This window comes from Xyrauchen texanus, chromosome 26, assembly GCF_025860055.1.
Source record: "Xyrauchen texanus isolate HMW12.3.18 chromosome 26, RBS_HiC_50CHRs, whole genome shotgun sequence".
Taxonomy (NCBI): domain Eukaryota; kingdom Metazoa; phylum Chordata; class Actinopteri; order Cypriniformes; family Catostomidae; genus Xyrauchen; species Xyrauchen texanus.
In genome coordinates, this window is record NC_068301.1 from 4,662,921 (window position 1) to 4,688,101 (window position 25,181).

At 37.4% G+C, this 25,181-nt stretch overlaps 1 protein-coding gene across 4 annotated transcripts in view; it reads right to left on the minus strand.

Moving 5' to 3' along the window:
• Positions 1 to 2,235: 2,235 nt before the first annotated feature.
• Positions 2,236 to 25,181, minus strand: part of LOC127619623 (MAP7 domain-containing protein 1-like) — a 69,290-nt gene continuing 46,344 nt past the window's right edge. For 2 of the 4 annotated variants that reach the window (XM_052092540.1, XM_052092538.1), the window contains 14 exons: positions 24,169 to 24,277; positions 22,005 to 22,109; positions 15,720 to 15,839; positions 15,141 to 15,244; positions 14,736 to 14,866; positions 11,774 to 12,015; positions 9,502 to 9,784; positions 9,112 to 9,271; positions 5,446 to 5,550; positions 5,240 to 5,290; positions 5,091 to 5,139; positions 4,414 to 4,492; positions 3,981 to 4,210; positions 2,236 to 2,384 (listed from right to left, as the gene is read on the minus strand). In XM_052092540.1, the coding sequence (XP_051948500.1) occupies positions 2,374 to 2,384; positions 3,981 to 4,210; positions 4,414 to 4,492; positions 5,091 to 5,139; positions 5,240 to 5,290; positions 5,446 to 5,550; positions 9,112 to 9,271; positions 9,502 to 9,784; positions 11,774 to 12,015; positions 14,736 to 14,866; positions 15,141 to 15,244; positions 15,720 to 15,839; positions 22,005 to 22,109; positions 24,169 to 24,277 (1,779 nt within the window). In that variant the 3' untranslated portion in view covers positions 2,236 to 2,373. The remainder of the gene's footprint in view (positions 2,385 to 3,980; positions 4,211 to 4,413; positions 4,493 to 5,090; positions 5,140 to 5,239; positions 5,291 to 5,445; positions 5,551 to 9,111; positions 9,272 to 9,501; positions 9,785 to 11,773; positions 12,016 to 14,735; positions 14,867 to 15,140; positions 15,245 to 15,719; positions 15,840 to 22,004; positions 22,110 to 24,168; positions 24,278 to 25,181) is intronic. The other 2 variants (XM_052092542.1, XM_052092541.1) reach the window with 1 other exon arrangement.

Consider the following 25,181-nt stretch of genomic DNA (forward strand, 5'->3'; position numbering starts at 1 on the left):
GTTAGCATAGGTTATGATACGCAATGCATATGCAAAATGTATACTAATTAGTGCACATTGTAAATTAAGTGTGCATAGCATACACTATTTAGTGCACACACATAATGAATCAAGCGTGAACATCATACTTTAAATAAGTCTGATGCAGGATGAATATGTAAAGTGCACATTAGTTAGTGCACATCATAAATCAAGTGTGCATAGCATACACTACGTAGCATACAGTATTTAGTGCACGCACATAATAAATCAAGCTTGAACATCATACTTTAAATAAGTCTGATGCAGGATGAATATATTAAGTGCACATTAGTTAGTGCACATCATAAATCAAGTGTGCATAGCATACACTATGTAGCATACAGTATTTAGTGCATGCACATAATAAATCAAGCGTGAACATCATACTTTAAATAAGTCTGATGAAGGATGAATATATTAAGTGCACATTAGTTAGTGCACATTATAAATCAAGTATGCATAAGTCTGACACAATGTCAATATGTACTGTAAGTGTACACTATATAGCATACACTATTTAGTGCACGCACATAAATCAAGCGCGAACATCAACCTTTAAATAAGTCTGATGCAGGATGAATATGTAAAATGCAAATTTGTTAGTGCACATCATAAATCTAGTGTGCATAGGTCTGACACAAGGTGAGTATGTAAGTGTACACTATTTAGTGCACAAACGTAATCAAGCGTGAACATCATACATTAAATAAATTGGATGCAGTGTGAAAATGTAAAGTGCACATCATAAATCTAGTGTACATAAGTCTGACACAGGGTGAACAGACTACGTATAGTGCACACTAGTTAGTGCACATCATAAATCAAGTGTGCAAAAGTGTGACACAGGGTGAATATAAAGTGCACACTAGATAGTTCACATCATTAATATTGTCTAAGTCTGAAACAGGATATGTACAAAGTGCACATATGTTAATGCATATCATAAATCAAGGTTTATGATACACGATGCATATGCAAAAAGTATACTTACTAGTGCACATAATAAAATCAAGTGTGAGTAGCATACAGTAAGTCTGATACATGGTGAATCAGTAAGTGCACACATTATTAAGTAAACATACATAATAAATCAAGCGTGAACATCATAAATGATATAAGTCGGATGAAGGGTGAATGTGTAAAGTGCACACTAGGTAGTATAATAACAAATTCAGTCTGATAAATTGTGAATACATGAAGTGCATATTAGTAAGTGCACATTATAAATAAAGTGTGCATAAGTCTGACACAGGGTGAACAGGCTAGGAAAAGTGCACACTAGTTGATGCACATCATAAACCAAGTGTGCATAATTAGTGCAAATCTTACATTAAGAGCGCATAAATCTGAAACGAAGTGAAAATGTAAAGTTTACATGATTAATAATTGTGTATAAGTTTTACACTAGGTGAATATGTAATGTGTACATTATTTTGCATAAATCATAAATCAAGGGTAAACTCGTAGAAGTGCACACTAGTTAGTGCATAATCATAAATTAAGTTTGCATTATTCTGACACATGCATAAAAGCGACACAGTGTGAATATGTAAAGTGCACACTAGTTAGTGCACATCAGAAATGAAGTGTGCATACGACAGAAACAGGATAAATACACAAAGAGCTCATCATATATCAAATGTGCACAAATGCATGGATGCAAGCTGATTTTTGTATACGAGATTTTCTTGTACATTTGACTCAGGTCTGCATCTTGAAAGATTGTGTTGCCCTCTACTGACTGAAATTGAGCCGTGAATCACATCATAACATACACACACTCAAACCCTTTCATAACTTTATTCCACAGGTTTGTCATAGTCAGGAAAATATACATTAACATACAGAATACTGCCCTCCATTGATGCGCCACACGTTAAATAACGCAATAATTCAAGACACACATTTGTGACTCCTTAAAAGAACAGTTACAATACATCATAACAACAACAACAACAACAACAATAATTCTTATCTTAATGATAGCCATACATTGTGTATTGCCATGATTAATTTCCTTCCTAAAGGTCATTATATAGACTCTTTTAAGGTGCACCATGTAGGCTAATCGGCAGGTGACTTTTTAAAAGAAACTCAACAATGTTGCACCATGACACAGTGAAATAGACAGAGACTTTTTGCAAACTCTTTATATGTATATAAGTGTTTTAAGGTTCTCCTCCCTTTCTTTCAGTTCCTCAAAGTGCTTCCTCAGAAATTGGCGCTTTCTGTCTTGCAGTGTTCGTAAAGTTAAAGCAGTCTGTTCGTTTGGCACACATCACGGGTGGAAGCAGTTGCTCTCTTTAGCACTATAAGCGTAAGGCTTTTCTTCACTTTCAGAGGGATCTGCACTCACAGAACCTCTGCAGAGGAAGGAAGACAGAAAAAAGCATGTAAACAAATATAATTATGCTGGTAAGTAATCATTCATTAATACACTGTAGATCATATCATCTCGCACATTTTAACTGGAGGGATTTGATTAACCCCAGAGACTCTTTAGAATCTATTCATCATAATGATTTGTTCAGATTAGTTCACTGATGCATTCAGTGACCATTTCTGAGAGTGAGAACGATTCATTCACTTAAAAGATTCATTCAAAACACTAAGCCATTTACGTCAAAAATAATGTAAGTGAATGAGAACAATTAGTTCACGTAAAAGATTCGCCACTGATAATTTTCACACGCAAATGAGCTTTACGGCAAACTTGCGGCAAATTGTCAATTGTTGCCAAAGGTTTGCCGGAGATTCACCTCTACTGGCAAAGAGCTGCAAACCTCTGGAAAACATTTGCGGCAAATCAAAAGCTCATTTGCATGTGAAAATAACCAGTGGCAAATTTGCGGCAAGTTTGAGGCTAGTTTAGATTTTTTTGTAAGAGCGACCGGAAAAAATGGAAGTGAGTAAACGAAAACGTGAGTAAAAACAATTAGTTCATTTATAGATTCATTCAAAACACTGAGTTGTTTATGACCAAAACAATGAAAGTGAACAAGAATGATTTGTTCACTTAAAAGATTTGTTTGAATCTGAGTTGTTCATAACGAAACAATGGAAGTGATTTGTTCACTTCAAAGATTCTTTCAAAACACTGCATCGTTCATGACCGAAAAAGTGGAAGTGAACTAGAACGATTTGTTCACTTTCAAGATTCGTTCAAAAACGTAATCATTCACAACCAAAACAATGAAAGTGAATGAGAACAATTTGTTCACTTAAAAGATTCGTTCAAAACACTGAGTCTTTTATGACCGAAACAGTGGAAGTGAACTAGCGTGATTTGTTCACTTAAAAGATTCATTCAAATCACTGAGTCTTTTATGACCGAAACAGTGGAAGTGAACTAGAGTGATTTGTTCACTTAAAAGATTCAATCAAATCACTGAGTCTTTTATGACCGAAACAGTGAAAGTGAACTAGAGTGATTTGTTCACTTAAAAGATTCGTTCAAAACACTGAGTGGTTCACAAACTAAACATTGGATTTGAACAAAGAACAATTAGTTCACTTAAAAAATTCATAAAAAAAATAAATAAAAAAAAGTAGTTTATGACCGAAACAGTGGAAGTGAACTAGAGTGATTTGTTCACTTAAAAGATTCGTTCAAATCACTGAGTCTTTTATGACCGAAACAGTGGAAGTGAACTAGAGTGATTTGTTCACTTAAAAGATTCGTTCAAATCACTGAGTCTTTTATGACCGAAACAATGGATGTGAACAAGAGCTATTTGTTCACTTAAAAGATTTGTTCAAAACAATAAACAAAATCAACACCACTAATTAATTTCTGTGCAATTTAACCTTTTCTTAAACTTGTTTTTTGAACACTTTGAATGTCATTGCAATATACAGTATGACTGTATTTTCAAACTAACAGTATTTTAAGAACATAACTGGGCACCTTTTATGCTTATATTGTAATTAGTCATGCTGTTAATGAAACACAATCATACCTGCCACATGTTGAGGTTTAATAGGCCCCGTCTTCATCATAAAGGGTTCCCCTCCCTCAAAGGCAATGATTGGGTCAACAGGTTGACCCTGCCCAGTGCTACCGCCACTGTGATTGGACAGCTTGATGATTTCTTCAAAATCTGCCACCTCTCCATTGGAGGACAGTCCATTCTGATGCTTGCTAGGCTGCACACCATTAATCATTGGGGTCGAATCCCAACTCATAGGGCTGAAAACGACACATCAAATAAAACACAAATATGGGATCTACAGTTCTTATTTACAACAAAACACACTTTTCATTGCTTGATCTATAGTCTGTTTTTAGCCACAAGTAATTTGGCTATGTTTAACAAGACTCGAAGTACACTGACAGATGGTAAAAATATCAAATATCTGTATTTGCATATTATAGCTAAGCAACTTGCTTACCTTGTTTTCATATCTCCCTGTGATTGGTTTAAATTTGCCGCACCACTATGGAGAGTGTTTGAAGGATTTTTCTGGATTACTGAAAGGCAGTAAAATAACAACACATTTTATTTTACTCTCCTCAAGATTTACAGATATGTCAGACAACTTATAAGATTTATTAAAAGAGATCAGAGTTATTATTCATGGGGGCCTGGGTAGCTCAGCGAGTGTTGACGCTGACTACCACCCCTGGATTCACGAGTTCGAATCCAGGGTGTGCTGAGTGACTCCAGCCAGGCCTTCTAAGCAACCAAATTGGCCCGGTTGCAAGGGAGGGTAAAGTCACATGGGGTAACCTCCTCGTGGTCGCAAATAGTGGTTCTCCCTCTCAATGGGGTGCATGGTAAGTTGTGCGTGGATCGCGGAGAGTAGCATGGGTCTCCACATGCTGTGAGTCTCCGCGGTGTCGTGCACAACGAGTCACGTGATAAGATGCGCGGATTGTCCTCCGCCACCCGTATTGAGGCGAGTAACCGCACCACCACGAGGACCTACTAAGTAGTAGGAATTGTGCATTACAAATTGGTAGAAAAGGGGGTAAAATAAAAAAAAAATATTATTCGGAAGTAATACCGCATGCACAATACTACACAATTAATGAGATATATAAAAGCGTATAATCATTCAATATTTACCACTGTCAGAGATTTTGCCGTTCACTTGCGCTGGAGACTTCACGTCTTTCTGCAACGAAACACATACATCAAGTTTACTTTCCTGCCCGTCTGTGTATGTATGTGCATGTGCGATTAATTTATACTCAATTAAAAACCATGGATCCCACCTGTCCTCCTGCGTCACTCTTACGAGTCCTTTTCATGATTTCCTCTAGACGCTACAGAGGTGAACAAAGACACTTTAGTCAATAAAGTTGACTAAATTCATTGAGTGTACAATGAATGTATTTTTCTTGTGATTAATATCACGCGCACGCACGCACACAAAAAATTTAATTTTGGGCATTAAAAATTCACTTTCAACTCATTTTACCTTCTTTCTCTCCAGACGCTCTTGTTCTTCTTTCTGGAAGTGTTTCTCTCTCTCTATTCTCTGTTTCTCTGCTTCCTCTCTGGCTTTAGATTCGGCCTCTTCTCTCTGCAAAGAAACACATGAAATTACATCACCTAAAAATGCATTACACAACAAACATAAATAAGCCATATGGCACCATTAATCAAGACCATTTATTTGTTATCGGCATGACTTACACAAGTACACTGGGCACATGTTTATTACTTTTAATTTATTATCTTTATAAATGTACTAAAATGAAAAAATAATGCAATTTATCAAATTACATGATTTAACCTTGTGCGACCCCGCGTGCACATGTGTGGGACATTGTAATTTGGCTTTGCTATAGCATTGTAAAAGCATTATTTAATTTAATTTAAACCAACTGCTATAAATTCAGAAGACTGAGGTGTCTGTAAAGGGTTCAAATTTCAATCATTTGACATAACAACCTGGTGCTGACCACAGCAGAGTTTGTCTTTGGAAGAAACAGCAACAAAACTACATCTGGTAAGAAAGATAATTACGTTAATTAAATAAGATAGTTAAGTAATTACGAGTCAAAAGATTAGAGTCTCTAGTTTAATCTGATATGCCATTTTTTACGTTTGAGCGATTTATTGCGAAACGCCACACTGATAAACGCAATGTACACTAATGTGTACAATAGAACAATGTTTTCATTGAAAAAATTTTTTTCTCAATGTGAAAATGCAGAGTAAATATAGGATTTTTAGAGTCTTTAACTGGAGTTAGGATGAAAATATGGTGAATTTTGAACTGGTCTGAGACCAGTGCAGACAGACAGCACACAAGAGGTTAAGTCATTCACTAAATAGGGAGCAAGGGAGCATCCTAGAGCTCTCTATGCAGCTAAGTGCATTCAATCCAAACTTCCGGTCAAAAGTTCAGTTTCAGGCTGCAGATGATGTTTGGATCACTCAACATGTTTGGCAGACACGGGACAATGATAATCAGTACATAGATGCAGAACTTTATAGTGTATAAGTTTATTTTAACATGGCTGGCTGTGATTGGATGATGCTGGAAATTACTTTGAATCAGAATTAATTATGCTAATTTCTGATTGTTAAAACGATTCAGCACTTTGACAGTGCAAAGACAGAACATTGAGGTTTTGTTGCCAAAGTTGAAAAAAACAATGTAACATATACGTCAAATAAGTTTTATTTGTATAGTCTTTTTTTATTTGTGCCTTTCACAATGCACATTGTTCCAAAGCAGCTTTACAGGAAAACTCATGAGTAGCCAACACTCCTGTTAAAAATTAGCTAAAAAATAAAAAATAAGTCTGAATTTCTGTAGCTTGGTATTATTTAAAATTTCACAACTTAGTCCCGCTGACCACATATGTGGACAATAATGTTTAGGAAATCTATTCACTCTAGAAATGTTTTATTTTTGCATATTTATTAAGTGCCACTAGTTGCAAATCAAAAAGGGAAATTGAAAATGCGCACTGTAGTAACGCTCGGGTCTCAGGTGGTAAATGTTGCTTGCATTGGGACTGCATTTCAAAAACCAATGCCCGATACATCACATATCTAATGCCAATGTTGTCATACCAGAAAAATGACTTACTTTAATTACTAAGTTCTTGACAGACACAAACAAATTAAAGTGGACAGTTTTACTATGTTGTGCTCTATAAAATTAGAGTAGTGATTTCAATTAAATACCCGACCACAAGGTGGAAGCAGAGAGCAATATTCCTTCTGCGTAGGAATGCTTGTGATGTAATTGATCTAAATGATATCCTTGAAATTCCTTATATTCTTCATATAAGATCAGACTAGACCAAGTATCTTGAATTTGAGTTTTATCAAATCCAGATGCTGCATCAATTTAATCTGTTTATGTATATCTGTATAGTGTCTGATCCTGTCACGGTTTAAATCTTGAGAAAATACTTTTTGATACTTCACAGACACCATACATGTTCTTTGTAATGTACGTCCAGAGAGCTGTTATCAAATCAAACTGCACTTCACAGCCACAGACAGATCATAGGCTACATGTCACATGGGCTCTGTGTGCACTGACACCGCCCTGTTACTCTAGTGCTACTGTGAAGGGCAGCGACTGAGTGTTGCTCGGGGGCTTATGGGACGTGCTGTCTTGTACACAGATCTGAACGGCAGCTCATAAACTGCAGGGACTCTTAACTGGGACAGTCATTTGAAAGCACATGAAACAACCATTTGTTTACATGCACCGCGGTCACTGATGCTTTAAATTTAAATATTTGACTGAAGTTAAATTGGTAACACTTTACAATAAGGTTCACATTAGTTAATGCATTAGGTATCATGAAGTTACAATGAACAATATTTTTTAAATCTTTCATTAATTTTACAAAATACTATTGTTCACTGTTTGTTCATGCAAGTTCATAATAATTAATGTTAATGTGTACAACTTTTACTGTAAAAATGCATTAATAAATGATGAAATTTGACATTATCACTGTATTATATATTTTATTATTAAACATTATATGTTACAATATTCTTGTTATTATATTATTATTGATTAAAATTATTAAAATAATGCATTATCATTCAATTATTTTTATTTTATGTATAATAATTATATGTAATAATATATTATAATTACAAATAATAATGATCATTATTATATTTATTAAAATATTATTATATATAATAATATATTATAATTACAAATAATAATGATCATTATTATATTTATTAATATATTATTTTATAATTATATATAATAATATATTATAATTACAAATAATAATAATCATTATTATATTTATTAATATATTATTATTTACGATAATTACATATAATAATATATATAATTACAAATAATAATAATTATTATATTTATTAATATATTATTATTATTTATGATAATTATATATAATAATATTTTATAATTACAAATAATAATAATAATAATTATATTTATTAATATATTATTATTATTTATGATAATTATATATAATAATATATTATAATTACAAATAATAATAATCATTATTATATTTATTAATATATTAGTATTTATTATCAAATTATTTAGAAATTTTTCAATTTAACATTAAACAAGATTAATAAATGTTGCAAGGATTGTTTATTGTTAGTTCATGTTAACTATTGTGTTAACTGATGTTAACATATACAACCGTATTGCAAAGTATTACCGTAAAGGTTTGTTGTGAAAACTATGTCTGTAAATGTACGACAATAAGAAAAGAAGCTGATTTGAGTAAACCTGGAGAATTCACAATATTCAATGAAAATAATCCTATAATGAACAGTTAGGAAAAAACATAATACACTTAAAGCTATTAATGTTAGTAATAGTCTAATATATTGTACAATATAATTTCTTTTTGAATATCGGTACGATAACTGTGCCTGTTTGCCAATTAACAGATAAGTCAGTTTAGAAATCTACCGACAGTCGTAATACATAAATAAAAATTTTTTTGTAAACATTGTTCAAAATAATTTAATTGTAATGTTATATTGTTTAATTGAATTTTATTTTATTTAATTACTGCTAAATGGTGTAATTAAATGCTGTCCCAGGCAGCTGAGCTACATCAATAAGTCATAAATGAACTATTACCCATCATGCTCTGCTCACCTGTCTCTGGAGGCGCAGGTTTTCCTCCTGTTCTGCTATTGCTCTCTCTTGTGCCTCTCTCTCCTCCTGCAGACGCTGCTGCTCTGCCATGAAGCACGCCTCCTCTTCCCTGCGTTTCCTCTCCTCCTCCTCACGTCTGGCATGCTCCTCACGAAGTGCTCTGAATGAAGACAAGACAGTATTAGCGTTTACGGTCTCGATATTTATGGCCAAACAACATGTCTCAACCGCAGACTGTGCAACTACGGACTCTGTGACCAAAATCCATCCATTACGTAATTTCGGTATTGTTGTTTTTAGATATACCAGACCTTGAACGTCACATGAAAAGCTTGTCCAGGCTGGCAGATCAGCTTAAACCAGTTAAGACCAGTAAACAAAACAACTGACCTGCTCCTCTGCTCCAGTTCTCGTTTCTCTTCTTCCTCTTTTTCTCTCTGTTCGCGGGCTTGACGTCTCTTCTCCGCCAGCACCCTGGCCGCCTCTTCAGGGTCATTGGTCCCAGCTGTCGGCTTGGCAGCCAGTGGGCCGGGCTCCGGAGAGAGAGATCCAGAAGCTGTGGATGCCACATTGACCACCTCTGGAGTCTGAGGAGCTGCAGTGATTGGTGGAGAGACAGTCGGGGGCATGGCCGGAGCAGAGGAGACAGTAATGTCAGGAATATTGGGTATAGCTAAACCAAAAAGAGAAAAGTTTTTAAAACATAGCAAAAGAGTACAAATATTTCAGACCAAAGGAACAAGAGCTTGCATTTCAAACAGCACATTTCTTCAGTAAATTACCTTAAAACACACTTCTCACTTTCCTTACTAGTTAGTAAATACTATTTTTACATCAGTCATGAAATTAAGTGACAGCCTTGTAAGTGGATGATGTACATTTTCTATGCTTAATGTGAATTTTGTTTAACTTTTAACTAAATATTGGGCAAATTTAATTTAATTTAATTTAAGCTATATTAAAGGGTTTCGTCAAAATGGTATCATTTGTTACCATTAGGCCTATATATATATATATTATTATTTTTTACATGGTTTTCTGGAATAAATGATTAAATTATATTTAGGTTGATTTCTCTTTGATTTCTTAACACAATACATGTGTCACATTTCATCTCAAGCATGCTCACACTTTTATCTCTTTGGTAAGAAAGTACATAATCCTTTGGAAAAAAAATTTAATAAGGGCAAAATTATTGGCCGTGATGGAAATGACACCACAATTGTCGTAATTTGCACAAAAATGTATATAAATAATTTAAAGTATGGATCTGTGAAAATGTGTTTTTATAATAATAATATATATATATATATATATATATATATATATATATATATATATATATATATATATATATACAGTATCTCACAAAGGTGAGTACACCCCTCAAATTTCATATGACAACACTGAAGAAATGACACTTTGCTACAATGTAAAGTAGTGAGTGTACAGCTTGCATAACAGTGTAAATTTGCTGTCCCCTCAAAATAACTCAACACACAGCCATTAATGTCTAAACCACTGGCAACAAAAGTGAGTACACCCCTAAGTGAAAATGTCCAAATTGGGCCAATATTTTGTGTGGCCACCATTATTTTCCAGCACTGCTTTAACCCTCTTGGGCATGGAGATGTCTCCAGACCTAAACCCTATTGAGCATCTGTGGGGCAGGTGGAGGAACACAAGGTCTCTAACATCCATCAGCTCTGTGATGTCATGGAGAATAGAACATTCTATTCTCAATAGAATCCACATTACACACACAGTTTTCCATATATACAGTGAAATTTATTAGTTTTCACATATCCCAGCTAAGCTGGGGTCAGAGTGCAAGGTCCGCCATGATACGGCACCCCTGGAGCAGACAGGGTTAAGGGCCTTGCTCAAGGGCCCAACAGTGGCATCTTGGTGGTGCTGGGGCTTGAACCCCCAACCTTCTGGTCAGTAACCCTGAGCCTCAACCATTGAGCCACCACTGCACCATTGGAGGAGTGGAAGAGGACTCCAGTGACAACCTGTGAAGCTCTGGTGATCTCCATGCCCAAGAGGGTTAAAGCAGTGCTGGAAAATAATGGTGGCCACACAAAATATTGACATTTTGGGCCCAATTTGGAAATTTTCACTTAGGGGTGTATTCACTTTTGTTGCCAGCGGTTTAGACATTAATGGCTGTGTGTTGAGTTATTTTGAGGGGACAGCAAATTTACACTGTTGTACAAGCTGTACACTCACTACATTACATTGTAGCAAAGTGTCATTTCTTCAGTGTTGTCACATGAAAAGATATAATCAAAATTTTTACAAAAATGTGAGGGGTGTACTCACTTTTGTGAGATACTGCGTATATATATATATATAGGCATTTGCAAAGTAGCAAAAATAAATGATGAAGTCATGGTCAAAAATTTCCAAGACAGTTTTAATGTGATGTATATATATAATAAAAATAAGTTGAAATCTGTTCATTTTTAATACAAATCCACCCCATAGGACTTAAAAGTACCTGAAATTAAAGAGACACCCTTATATTAAAAGCCATAAAAGTCTGTCATGTGCATTTGAAAACCAATTAGCTGTCACACAGATTTATCAGACTGCAAAAGCCACTCTCAAGAGCTCAAGGAAGTATCTATTCTTCGGTCAACCTGACGATCACACTCACCCTTTGTCTCCTTGGGAGGGTCAGCCTGACTGGGCTCCTTCTTTGTTTCCACAGCGACAGCAACGACGGCGAGTTGCTGCACGCGGGCGGGAGTCTGAGCTCGTTTAGGTCGGGTCTTGGTGCCAGGAGGGGTCCGGCCTGAAGACGAGGTGGCTTTAGAAGACACTGCAGGGTTGGGGGAGAGGGGACGACTTCTCGGGGTAGCAGGCGATGACGATCTGTTTTTAGCTTTGACATTTGGGCTGAGAAGACAATTAAGAACATATTACAATCTAGACCAAAATCAAATGGCCTAACACTATTTCCTAACCAGGTACAATCTGATAAATCTCATCGATGGTAATCAGAGTTTACTTAGAGACATGCTAGGAGCGACAAGACATTTCACTTGGTTTCTATTTTTGTCATATTGTCCTGGGTAACCCTGCCCACAATGAAATCTCATTGGTAGAAATCACTGCTAACAAACTAGATTTTTATTTTATAAATTTTTTTCATCCATCCATCCATCTTCAACCACTTATCCGAAGTCGGGTCGCGGGGGCAGCTGCTCAAAAATATCTGAATTTATATATATATATATATATACTGTATATTTTGTATGCCCAATTCCCACTACTTCATAGGTCCTCGTGTTGGCACGGTTACTCAATCCAGGTGGTGGAGGTCAAGTCTCAGTTGCCTCCACTTCTAAAACAGTCAATCCACGCATCTTATCATGTGACTCTTTGTGCATGACACCGCGGAGACTCACAGCATGTGGAGGCTCATGCTACTCTACATGCTACTCTCACAGCTTACCACACGCCCCATTGAGAGCGAGAACCACAAATCGTGACCACGAAGAGGTTACCCCATGCGACTTTACCCCAGGGCTGGACTGGGAAGAAAAATCAGCCCGGGATTATATATGGCAACTGGTCCAAAACTTGTGAAGTTTCAACAAGTTTCCGGCCCGCTAGGTTCTCCTGATGGCCAGTCCACTCCTGATTGGCCCCAAAGTGCGTCAGCCAACCGGAAACATGCCCGGTATGCCAGATTACCAGTCCAGCACTGCTCCACCCTCCCTAGCAACCGGGCCAATTTGGTTGCTTAGGACACCTGGCTGGAGTCACTCAGCACACCCTGGATTCAAACTCGTGACTCCAGGAATGGTAGTCAGCGTCAATACTCGCTGAGATACCCAGGCCCCCTTTGAATTTATATTTTTTAAATATATGTATATTTTTATATATGAAAATATAAATGAAATGAAATTATATATTGAATTATATTTATCATATGTATCATTTTAATATATAATAATATACATTTAATTTACAATTATTTGTATTATTATGTGTGTGATTATAATACAAATGTAATTTAATCATTTATTTATATTTATTTGGGGGGGGTATCTGCACATCGATTGATTAATTTGCACATCATGTAATTAATTCAATCAAAAATGTTAATCGATTGACAGCTCCAATTGTTTAATTTTATAAAGAAAACCAGTACCTCGATGCTAGGGTGTGTTTCCCAGGGCATTTCTAGGTGCTTGCTATGGTGTTCTGGGTGGTTGATAGGGCATTATAAGGTAGTTGCTGATACCAAAAACGAATTCATGCATTCATGACATCAAGACTAGATCATTGTAATGCATTACTGGGAGGATGTCCAGCAAGATCAATAAATAAACTTCAATTGGTTCAAATTGCAGCAGCCAGAGTGCTAACGGGAACCAAGAAATATGATCATTAGCCCCATTTTATCTTTGTTACATTGGCTACCTGTTAAATTGCATATTAATTCTGTTAACTACGTACAAAGCTTTTAATGGTCTAGCTCCGCAGTACTTCAGTGACCTTCTGTCATGCTATATTCCATCACGTTCATTACGATCACAAAATTCTGGCTTGTTAATAGTTCCTAGAATATAAAAATCCACAAAAGGAGGTAGATCCTTTTCATATTTGGCTCCTAAACTATGTAATAGTCTCCCTAACACTGATCGGGATGCAGACACACTTACTCAGTATAAGTCTAGATTAAAGACTCGTCTATTTAGCCAGGCATACACCTAATTTATCCTTCAGCTCACAATTAGGCAGCTTTAGTTTAGAACTAGAAACATCAATCCTGATCTATAACTCTGCAATAAATTGAATGACATCTATGTTAAAATTATTCTATTTGTTTCCATGTCTCAACCTTGGGATTCAGATCCAGCTCCGTTCCTGCTTCGGGTCGGCCTTCATTGCTACGTGTCTCAGTGATGACGACTAAATGCAGCCGGTGCCAGCCAGACATCACTTCAGTCTATTACGATGGACTTCAGAGGATGAACTGATGCCAACTCCAACCAAAAGACATTGGATACTTCATCTACCACTGCCTGAACATTGGACATAGGATAGACCTCACCGAAATGACCGGTCGGGTTGTACTGTGATGCACCTGATTGATCTCAGAGGTGAACTGGCCCCCACAGTGACTCTGGATTCTCCCAAGTTTATTTTTCTCCATTAATCAACATCTTATTGCCACAGTTGCCTTCAGCTTGCTCACTGGGGTTATAAATACAATTATTATTGAATTACTTATTTTTAAACACAATTCACAATCGTATTTTATCAAACTACACAACGATGATTCGTCGACTTTATAGATATCACAGTTTTATCTTCTGTTAATGCATGATTTTCTGTAAAGCTGCTTTGAAACTATGTGTGTTGTGAAAGGCACTATACAAATAAAAATGACTTGACTGGACTTGACTAGTTGTTAGGGTGTTCTGGATGGTTGCTTCCAGGCCAAAAAGAGTCTCTATTAGATTCAGGTCTCTTCATTAATGCAAGTCTATGGGAACGGTTTTGTTGTCCAGCTGATAACTTAGAAACGTAATAGCACACCTCTCCTCATTCAGCAAGCTACACAAGTGTGTGTGTGTGCGTGTGTGTGCGTGTGTGTGCGTTACCTGGCTGCTGATTTTGTTCTGGTGATGGTCTGGGACAGTCTCTTCTTCTCTACTTTCTCTTTAGACAGAGCATTCTTCTCCTTTTCATTTTCTCGTTCCTTGTCTTTCTTTTCTTTCTTCTTCTTCTCAAACTAAATGAAAAGAAAGTAATGAATTAGTTTTAGAGCGTCATATGATGGATTTGGAGTTTGATGTATTATTTAGACATACATTAGTGTTCACAATGCAAAGTTTGTGGATGTTCACTAATCATAGCAGAGGTCTTAAAGGTACAGTAGCAAAAACTGCCAGTTTAACTGATTAAGTCAGAGAGAGGGTCTGCTTTTGGTGCATGGTGAACTTTAATAGTTCATTGTTTTGCATGTGTCGTTGTGTGACTGGACGTGTTTGTTTGGTGGTATTTACAGGTGTAGAGTTACGTCTGTGTTGGCGCTGTGTGATATCAGGTGTGCTGGCAGAGACTCTCCAACGTTCATTGTTGTGCTGGTGAGGATGATGATGGGAGCAGCCTGTCAGAGGAGACACAGACGCAGAGCGTGAACACTGATCAGAGATCAGACACCGAGATGAAAAGAGACATTACTTTATATAGTCTTAAAACACCACAAACTCATCTGAGATCAGAAAAGAGATCTCTTATTCAATTTAATCTTAAAACTCTGCACTCACTGAGCACTTCATTAGAAAGTGTTTTCTTTTTACTGGAAAACAAGACAAACATACTGAGTAATAAAATGCTTTTTGCAGTGCTCAGAGAAGAAATGTTTATAAAAATACAATTTACTAAAAAAAATATATATATATATTTTTTTAAATGCTTCACATTGAACGGAGACCGATAATATGTGCACACAAAGGCAGTAAGAAGTATTTCAATTATTTGATTTAAGCAAAATATAACTGATTTTATTTCCTCTCAACAGCAAGGTCAACCACTAGCTCGAGCTGCTGACATGATGAATGTGTGTGTGTTGTGTAACTCACGGGGGTCGCTGCTGTTCTGTAGGGTGGCTACGCTCCGACTCCGAGCCAGAAAGGAAAGAGTGGGCGTCATCAGTCTCTCCACGATGCGGCTCTCCCACGGGCTCAGAGGCAAACTGCGGGCTGAAGAGGATGCTGTTAATATCAACACACTTTCAGGTGGACACATAGAGCAGGGCACTCATCAAAGGACCTTCAACCAATCGACTGGCTGTTAAATCCAGTGACAGGGAGCTTGACCAATCAGAAGTGGCCCTTTGTTGAGAGAACACTGAAAGCTATTTTTTTAGATTCTGTTCTCCTCCTACTGGAGACTGAATCTAGACTATTGTGAGTTTCATGTTTGCTGATGACTTCTAAATTAGTGAACAGCTGTGATTCAAATTTAAGTACACACACACACACACACACACACTTGGTTCATGTTTCAATTTAATTAGGGAATGTAGCCAGCAATATTACTCATGCTGGTTAAATCAAAGATGCTGTAAATACAGTCTAAGTATGTCAAATTATGTCAATATAATCCATCAAACAAGCTCAAACACAACATGTGTTCAACAGTCTGATGTTTAGGTGATGGGACTAACCAAGAAGCCCTGAGACAAATCACAAAATTGTAATCTAAATGAGATTACAATCATCATTAAGTCATTTATGATGGTATTTAACAAATCTGTATGGTTTAACGACGCAATGTCAAGACTATCAAAGTGAAATAAACAGGTTTTATTCTGGTATGCAATGTTGCTCTATGCACAGGGTTCCCACAACTTCATTTTTCAACGATGAATTTTCATGACTTTTTCCAGTCATTATATAGAGATTGTACTCACAAAGAACAATAGAGTACAATAAAAAATACGAAAACTGCACTTTCTCCACGGTCTCTTACTTACAGCTACGCCAAGAGGAACTATTTCAGGGGTAACTCACATTGCGACATTGCTCACAAGGTTTGTTGTTGGTCGCTTTTTGACGGGTATGTGTCTGGTAGATAAAATTCGAAGTTATATTTTGGAATTTGTGTGTTTAAGCATCAATTTCATATGAATTGAAAGTTCACGCTCAGTCTGCGACACCTGGCCGTTAAAGCGCCACACGGCCACTGGCCGTAACCATAGCAACAGCTCCAGTATACACAGTATAGCTTAGAAAATCTTACGAAAAACTCTTTTATATTATATATTTATTTATATCTAATATTTTGCCACGTGTAAATAAATAATTTCATGGTTTTTAACCGTGGATTCTAAACTCTATAATCACATCATCCCTAATTCAATGCATACTCTTAAATATTTATACACTGTATCATATCAAACATGGGCACCTTTAACATCTCCACCGACTCCCCATATGACTCATGTGATGTATTTCATGTTTTCTAAATTCATACGAAAGTTTTGTGTGGGTAACAGACCTACAGACCGAAATTGCACGTTGTTAGCCATTGACTGTCTTGGGTGTTTTATTCCTGCAGGGGGCACTTGATGCTCTGAAAATCTAATCCTCCATGCATCCGCATTTAAATCTAAGAATGCTTTATATCCGTTTGGAAACATTTTACACTGGATAGTTATTTTTTAACAAAAACTGATAATTGCAAGGATTCATACCTGTGAATGAAATCCACCTCATATTTTCTATAAAAGCATTTTTACAAATTCTCATCCAGTAATAATAAACTACTGTGAGTTCAGCGGTGAGAAAAGTAACAGGCACCACATGACACCGCCGTCTAGTTGGGCGATACCAACTTGTACAAAGGAGGGGGGACTACAGTTTTTTGTCTCAATATGCCAGACTCACAGCCACGCAATTGCAAAGTATCTCATACGAAATAATTTTCAGCATTGATAAAAACTTATACTGGCGACCTGTCCAGGGTGTCCCCCGCCTTTCGCCCAATGTTAGCTGGGATAGGCTCCAGCCCCCCGCGACCCTGTACACAGGATAAGCGGTTGACGATGGATGGATGGATGGATGGATGGATAAAAACTTATAAACAAGGATAGATGCATGATTGGGTGGGGAGGGGGGAATCACCCCCTTCACGGCATTGGGGGAACGTGTTCCCTGTCTCCCCAAATTCTTTGCCAGTGATTCTAGCATTGTGAATGACGTAATCGAATTAAAAACAATGGAAAGAAATAAAACTATTGATTTTAAGATGTTTAATACAAGCATAGAATCATTATGTTTTAATAATAATGCAAAATCTCAGATATTTACAAACATGTAAGTAGTTTGAGAGTGTAGGGAGACTCGATTGCGTCACTGACAGTGCATCACTGAAGTGGGCGGTCGCTGCAGAGCTCTTTTGGTGCACTTTGTTGGCTGTGATTCTCTGATTGGTGGATCTTTCTTCAGGATTATGGGTAGTGTAGTTAGTTCTTCACCAGGAACGCCACTATTAAACACACTTTAAAACAAAATGACTGTCGGCATCAGTAGAAGCATGTGCCATTGATTAACAACTTGTCTTTAAATGTTTATAAGATATTGTTAAAAATCAATTCTCCAGTGGAGAAAATTAATGGGATTTTTACTTCCGGAACCAGATTGTTGCATTCTATAGACATTTCCATGACTTTTCTAGTCCTAGAAACCACAATTTTATAAATTCCCTGATATTTCAAGGTTTTCCATGACTGTGGGAACCCTGCATATGTTGTTGCATTAATAAGATAACATTAAAATGAGATCAGAGGATTTGAGCTGACACAAAGACGATTGATTGGAGTTTGCAGAGATGAGACATATTCAACATGTCACTTCTCTACAGACATGAGAAGACCGCTTCAAATGACGAACATGTGATGTGAGGAAGAAATGAATCTGTGGTCCCACCTACACACCTCCACAAAATCACCATTTTATCCCTATAAATGCACACACACACAATCCCACTCAGGCAAAAACACACTCCAAATTCCAACAATGCAACATTCAAAGAGTAGTTTATCGAAAATGAATCCTTGTTCTCCATGTAGCTTCACAGCGAGTAACAAGGTGGTGCTCCAGTTTGACTCTTTAAAACACAAAAAAATTTACAACATTTCGTGACAACTGGTCACTGGCCGTTGCTAGGCAACAGTTGTCTTTTTTTCCCCCACCACTGCGGCAAAACCGTGCTGTTGCCTGAACAACTCTAACAGAAGGTTTCATCATGATCTATTTTATAGATTGTTGCTGCACGACAACCTTCCCACAATACAGTATGTTATAAAATGACCAGTGGATGCACAAAGACTGAATACATAATCTCCAGTAGCCTCTAACACTGGACTATAGGAATAAATCTTGAATGTTTAGCCACATTATTATATGATATATCTCAGCAGTAACTCTCTAATGATAGAGATGTGTATTTTCGCCAAAAACACTCATTTCAGACTTTGAGCTATACTGTTGCGTTTTACCATGCGGTGCACAATGCCGTTATTATGTTGATTTATGTACAGCTACACAGGCACGGTTTTGCTGACATACCATATGTTGCTACATTCAGTTGCATGTGGATGTCAGCATTCTATAAAACCCATTATATCCTTGCAGAGGAAACTTAAACAGAGACTATGCTGGGGCCAGCACACTACCATACTACTATTAATATACAGTGCATTCAGAAAGTATTCAGACCCCTTCATTTTTTTCCACATCAATCTACACTCCATACCCCATAATGAGAAAGCAAAAACCACCAACTTTGCAAATGTATTAAAAAGAAAAGAAAACGGAAATATCACATTGACATATGTATTCAGACTCTTAACTTAGTACTTAGTTGAAGCACCTTTGGCAGCGATTACAGCCTCAAGTCGTTTTGGGTATTATGCAACAAGCTTTGCACGCCTGGATTTGGGGATTTTCTGGATTTCTACTCTGCAGATCCTCTCAAGCTCCATCAGGTTGGATGGGGAGCGTCGGTGGACAGCCATTTTCAGGTCTCTCCAGAGATCTTCGATTGGGTTCAAGTACGGGCTCTGGCTGGGCCACTCAAGGACATTCACAGAGTTGTCCCGTAGCCACTCCTTTGTTATCTTGTCTGTGTGCTTAGGGTCATCGTCCTGTTAGAAGGTGAACCTTTGACCCAGTCCTGAGTGCTCTGGACTAGGGTTTCTTTAAGGATATCTCTATATTTTGCTGTGTTCAGCTTTCCATCAACCCTGACCAGTCCCCTAGTCCCTGCCACTGAAAAACACCCCCACAGCATGCTTCACCGTTGGGATGGTATTGGTCAGGTGATGAGCGGTGCCTGGTTCCCTCCAGTCATGGTGCTTGGAATTGAGGCCAAACAGTTCAATCTTCGTTTCATCAGACCAGAGAATCTTGTTTCTCACAGTCTGAGAGTCCTTCCAAGTGGGCTTTCATGGGTCTTGCACTGAGTTGAGGCTTCCGTCTGGCCACTCTGCCATAAAGCCCAGATCGGTGGAGTGTTGCAGTGATGCTTATCCTTCTGCAAGTTTCTCCCATCTCCACACGTGATCACTGTTGCTCAACCAGAGTGACCACCGGGTTCATGGTCACCACTCTTACTAAGGCCCTTCTCTCTTGATTGGTTAGTTTGGCCAGGCTGCCAGATCTAGAAAAGTCCTGGACGTTCCAAACTTCTTCCATTCAAGAATTACGGAGGCCACTGGGTTCTTGGGAACCTTCAATGCTGCCTACATATTTTTGTAGCCTTCCCCAGATCTGTGCCTCAATATAATCCTGTCTCTGAGCAGTGCAGACAGTTCCTTTGGCCTGGCTTGGTTTTTGCTCTGATATGCATTTTTAGCTATGAGACCTTATATAGACAGGTGTGTGCCTTCTCAAATTGAATTTGCCACAGGTGGACTCCAATAAAAGTGTAGAAACATCTTGAAGATGATACAGAGCAATGGGATGCACCTGAGCTAAATGTCAAGTGTCATAGCAAAGGGTCAGAATACTTATGTCAGTGTGTTTCAAAGTTATCAAATATCTGTTTTTTGCTTTGTCATTATGGAGTATGGAGTGTAGATTGATGTGAAAACATTTATATAATTTAAAGCATTTTAGCATAAGGCTGCAACATAACAAAATGTGAAAAAAATGAAGGGGGGGCTGAATACTTTCTGAATGCACTGTATAGGCAGTTTTCCATTTATTGGTCATTGACAACAAACTTGTAGTCATGCCATTGGTTGAACCAGTGTTGTAATTATAAACAAATCAACAGATTGCAATTGGTTTGGTGACTCTTGGGGTGCCAAAATTACATACTAAAAGCAATAATCAGGGTTCAATACAAGTTAAGCTCAATCGACAGCATTTGTGGAATAATGCTGAATACCACCAAAAATAATTTCAACTCGTAGAGTGGTGGTGGCGTAGTGGGCTAAAGCACATAACTGGTAATTAGAAGGTTGCTGGTTCGACCCCCACAGCCACCACCATTGTGTCCTTGAGCAAGGCACTTAACTCCAGGTTGCTCCGGGGGCATTGTCCCTGTAATAAGTGCACTGTAAGTCGCTTTGGATAAAAGCATCTGCCAAATGCATAAATGTAAATGTCAAGAAAAAAAGCGAGGTTACAGTGAGACAGTCAACATACATTTTTGTGGTAATCGATATTATGCCACAAATGCTGTCGATTGATCTTAACTTGTATTGAACCCGGAATATTCCTTTAAATCTTTAAGACATTTTTAAACAAATATTTCCAGATTATGTCCGGAAAACTGTTATTTCTTCTTGAACATATTTAAAGAATGTTTTTCATATCATATTAGTAAGACTACTTCCAACAGTTTCGCAGCATCCGTTATCTTTATTTATTGACCAATTACTTTAATTGATCAAAATAAGATTAGTCAATTAAAGTGACTAGCTAGCATAACACATCCTTGACAATCAACGTTATCAGTCCATCAGTTTTATTATGATTGTTCAATTATCAGCTCTTCAAATCACACAATCAGGTTAAAAATCCACACCAACATCACAATCCACAACCCACACCAACAGTGAAAGTGATTTGTAACAAAAAAGTAAGAAAGAATAAAATAAAATATATTTTCACCACATAAAGTATCATCACAGACTATGATGTAACAATGAGAGTGCCAATCAAAAAAGTGTACGAAAAACAAGGGGTTGTGGGATGAATAAAGGGTGTGTGAAAATGACCATCGATCACCAGGCACAGGCAAGCAGGCGACCAGAAATGAACAAAGCAAAATGGACAAAACAGAACTGAAGAGCCAAAAACCAGACGGAGGGATTGGGAGGAGGTGAAACGCGGGAGTCGCTCCGTTCTTACTTCTGCAGGGCGAGTTCCAGAGCGTTGCCGAGGACTTGGACAGCCTGTTGTTTAGCACAGGCTCCGTCTGTCGTGGCAGGTTGACCGTGGAGGCCGAGCATCTGCCTGCAGAACGCAACACAGAGAGCAAAGCGTTCATACTGACCGCATGAGCGAGAGGCGAGGGGAGCGGGAAACTGGAACAAGGTTATTCCCGAAGGAAACTCCTGGAGAGCCATGCAGTCTTTCAGGGGAAATGCTGGAAGGGGGGCTGGACACTCTTATTTAAGCACGTAAGCCGATCATTTAAGATGATCTTATATTTGAGATGAAATTCCATATCATGCTGACAACCATTTATAAATGCTGATTGACTTTACAAATTGTTTCTTTTTAAAGGACTATTCCAGGTTCAATACAAGTTAAGCTCAATCAACAGCATACTGTTGTTCACCACAAAAAATATCAAAAAGGTTAAGTTGGGGCACTTACAATGGAAGTCAGTGGGGGCCCATATTTGGAGGGTTTAAAGGCTGACATGTTATAATAATTGTTTTTTTTTACATTAATTCTTCTGTCAAAACTTGCATATTATTTGACTTAAGTTGTTAAATTGTCATTTTTTTCGGTCGCTGTAGGGTTTACGTCATATGTTGTCATGGTAACGAAGTTGTAAATTTGTCTATAACTTAACACAGATAGGGCTAGAATTTTATCAAACTAAAATAATTTCATCACGCATGTTGTTTACGTCTTGTGGCTATACTTTTAAAACAGTGATATTTTCATTATAGCAGATTGGCCCCATTTACTTCCATTGTAATTGCCTCTCTGTAACCACATTTGTATTTTTATTTAAAATCTGAAATAAATTTATGTTGTAATCAACATTATGACACAAATTCTGTCGGTTGAGTTTAACTTGTATTTAATCCGGAATATTCCTTTAAATGTATATCAATTAAATTATCACCTCTACATGCAAACCAAAGGATCAGTTCAGGTTTTTTTTTTTTAAGTTAAATATCTAGATAATTACATCATATCTACATTATATGTTCAAAATAAATCAATACTACCCTGCTGAAAAAAACAGCTTTGTGTTTCACATGGCATGCTGGTAGTGACATCACCAGTCTTTCATACTAGCTTAACCAGCAAGACTTCCTTTATCATCCAGCTTCACCATAAAAAAAAAACCATGTCAGTCAAACAGCTTCACCAGCTCCAAACCAGCACTAACTACCCTAAACCAGCTGGTCATTTCACCAGGGTAGGAGTATGCAAAGTCAATCAAATCTTTACCACACTGATATGATGTCACTTCCTGTAATACACATTCAGTCACAGCAGACACCAACATTTTATCTATAGGAAAAAGTTTCATCATAAACGCCCTATGTTATGACCGTGTACACCCTTAAAAGCCATTCAGACTGAATACTTTCTTGTGATAAAAATGCTAGATGCAGTGGAACGCATATAACAGAAATCAGGTGTCTCAAAACGTGGTGCTCATTGCGCAAGATGCTGAAAAAAAACAGCAAGATGCACCACGATGCTCAAAGATATCTAGTACATGTTTACATAGAAAAACTATGGAAAAACAGCGCGGACGGACGCAAAAACTTAAGTGTAAACGGCCCCAAACACCACTCTCAAACGTCTTTGGTCTGATCTTAGTGAATGATGGCGAATACATCACAATCCTCTACCAACCAACAACGCAGCTGATTACACTAATTAATGACACTAACAAGAGTCAACAGCAGCCACTCCCCAAAAATCCATCAATGCTTTGAAATAATAGAAAATATATAATGAAAATGATGTATTGTGCCAGTGGTTAGCAAGTTTCGTGGTTGTGAAACCAACGAAACCAACGTGTTTTAATTTAAGCAACCAAAATCATAATCTGACACATATTAACCGCCTGCCTCTATAACAAATACAGTCGTAAATTCTCTGTCGTTCTTTTCATTCCACAATGTAGACAAACTGACTGCTCTACGTTATCCGTATAGACACAAAACAAACAGTGCTCAAATTTGCAGCAGCAGTAGAAGTTTCCTAATTTATTTTAGGGTCTCTACTCATTCCTAAGTAATGCATTGGAAGGTAGTGATAACTCCAGTTCTAATTAAAAGGTCGGACTGTACGGTGATTAATGAGGGATGACACGTACTCTCTCTACGTGAAGTCTGGTTCAATCCACCGGCCCACGACCACCTCTGCTGACGAATCTCAGCCCATGTTTTTTTGGTTGATCTCTTTATGGCGGATTCATATCGCTCCTACAGTGAGAAAGACAATTGCAAGGTCAGGATACACTTGAGAGTGATTTGTTATCAGAATAAAAATAGCTTTTATTTATCAGCACATGTCTGATGTATGTCACACTGAAAATGACACACTAGAAATGTGTACACAAATACACTACGAGTCAAAAAGTTGGACACACTTGACTGAATTTATGTTACAACTGATCTTAAATCCCTTTTGATATTAAAGCTTAATCTGGAGACACACTCTCAGTTTAAGGTACAAACAGTCACTGGAGTGGTACCATTGTTTTGGGTACATATTATTACCCTTAAGGAGACAAAATGGTGAAATCCTTTGTTACCAGCAGAACATATCATATAAGTTACACCATAGGTCCTAAGGGTACAATCATGTACCCAAAACTACAGTAGTTATACATTTTAACTACAGGTACAAAAAAGGTCTTGTTGAGGGTACCACCACAGTGACAGCCATTGAACCTTAAACTGTACCTTTTTTCCTGAGTGAGCATGAAATATAAATTGTGTCTACGTATGAAACGTACGAATCACAAAATTATTTGAAACAAATCGAAATGTAATAGATCAATGTGGCAGGGCGGAGGGCGGGGCCGGGTCGTGATACTACACAGCCGGTCCCGTATTAGGCTAATTATGTCTCTGTGAGGTTTAAAGGCTGACTGCAGAGGGCCGTGTGGGAGAGAGAGATCGTTAGCAGACATGTCCGTCATGTGTGTGTTTGTGTTGTCTTTTAAGTTTATCATTAAACTATTAAGTTATATTGAAAAGCCGGTTCTCACCTCCTCCTTTCCATTGAATACCTTTACAATCAACAATCAACAAGTGTCCAGCATACAGCACACGGGGACTCTGTTTAAAAAGCATCCCAGGACACATCTCATGAAGTTGGTTG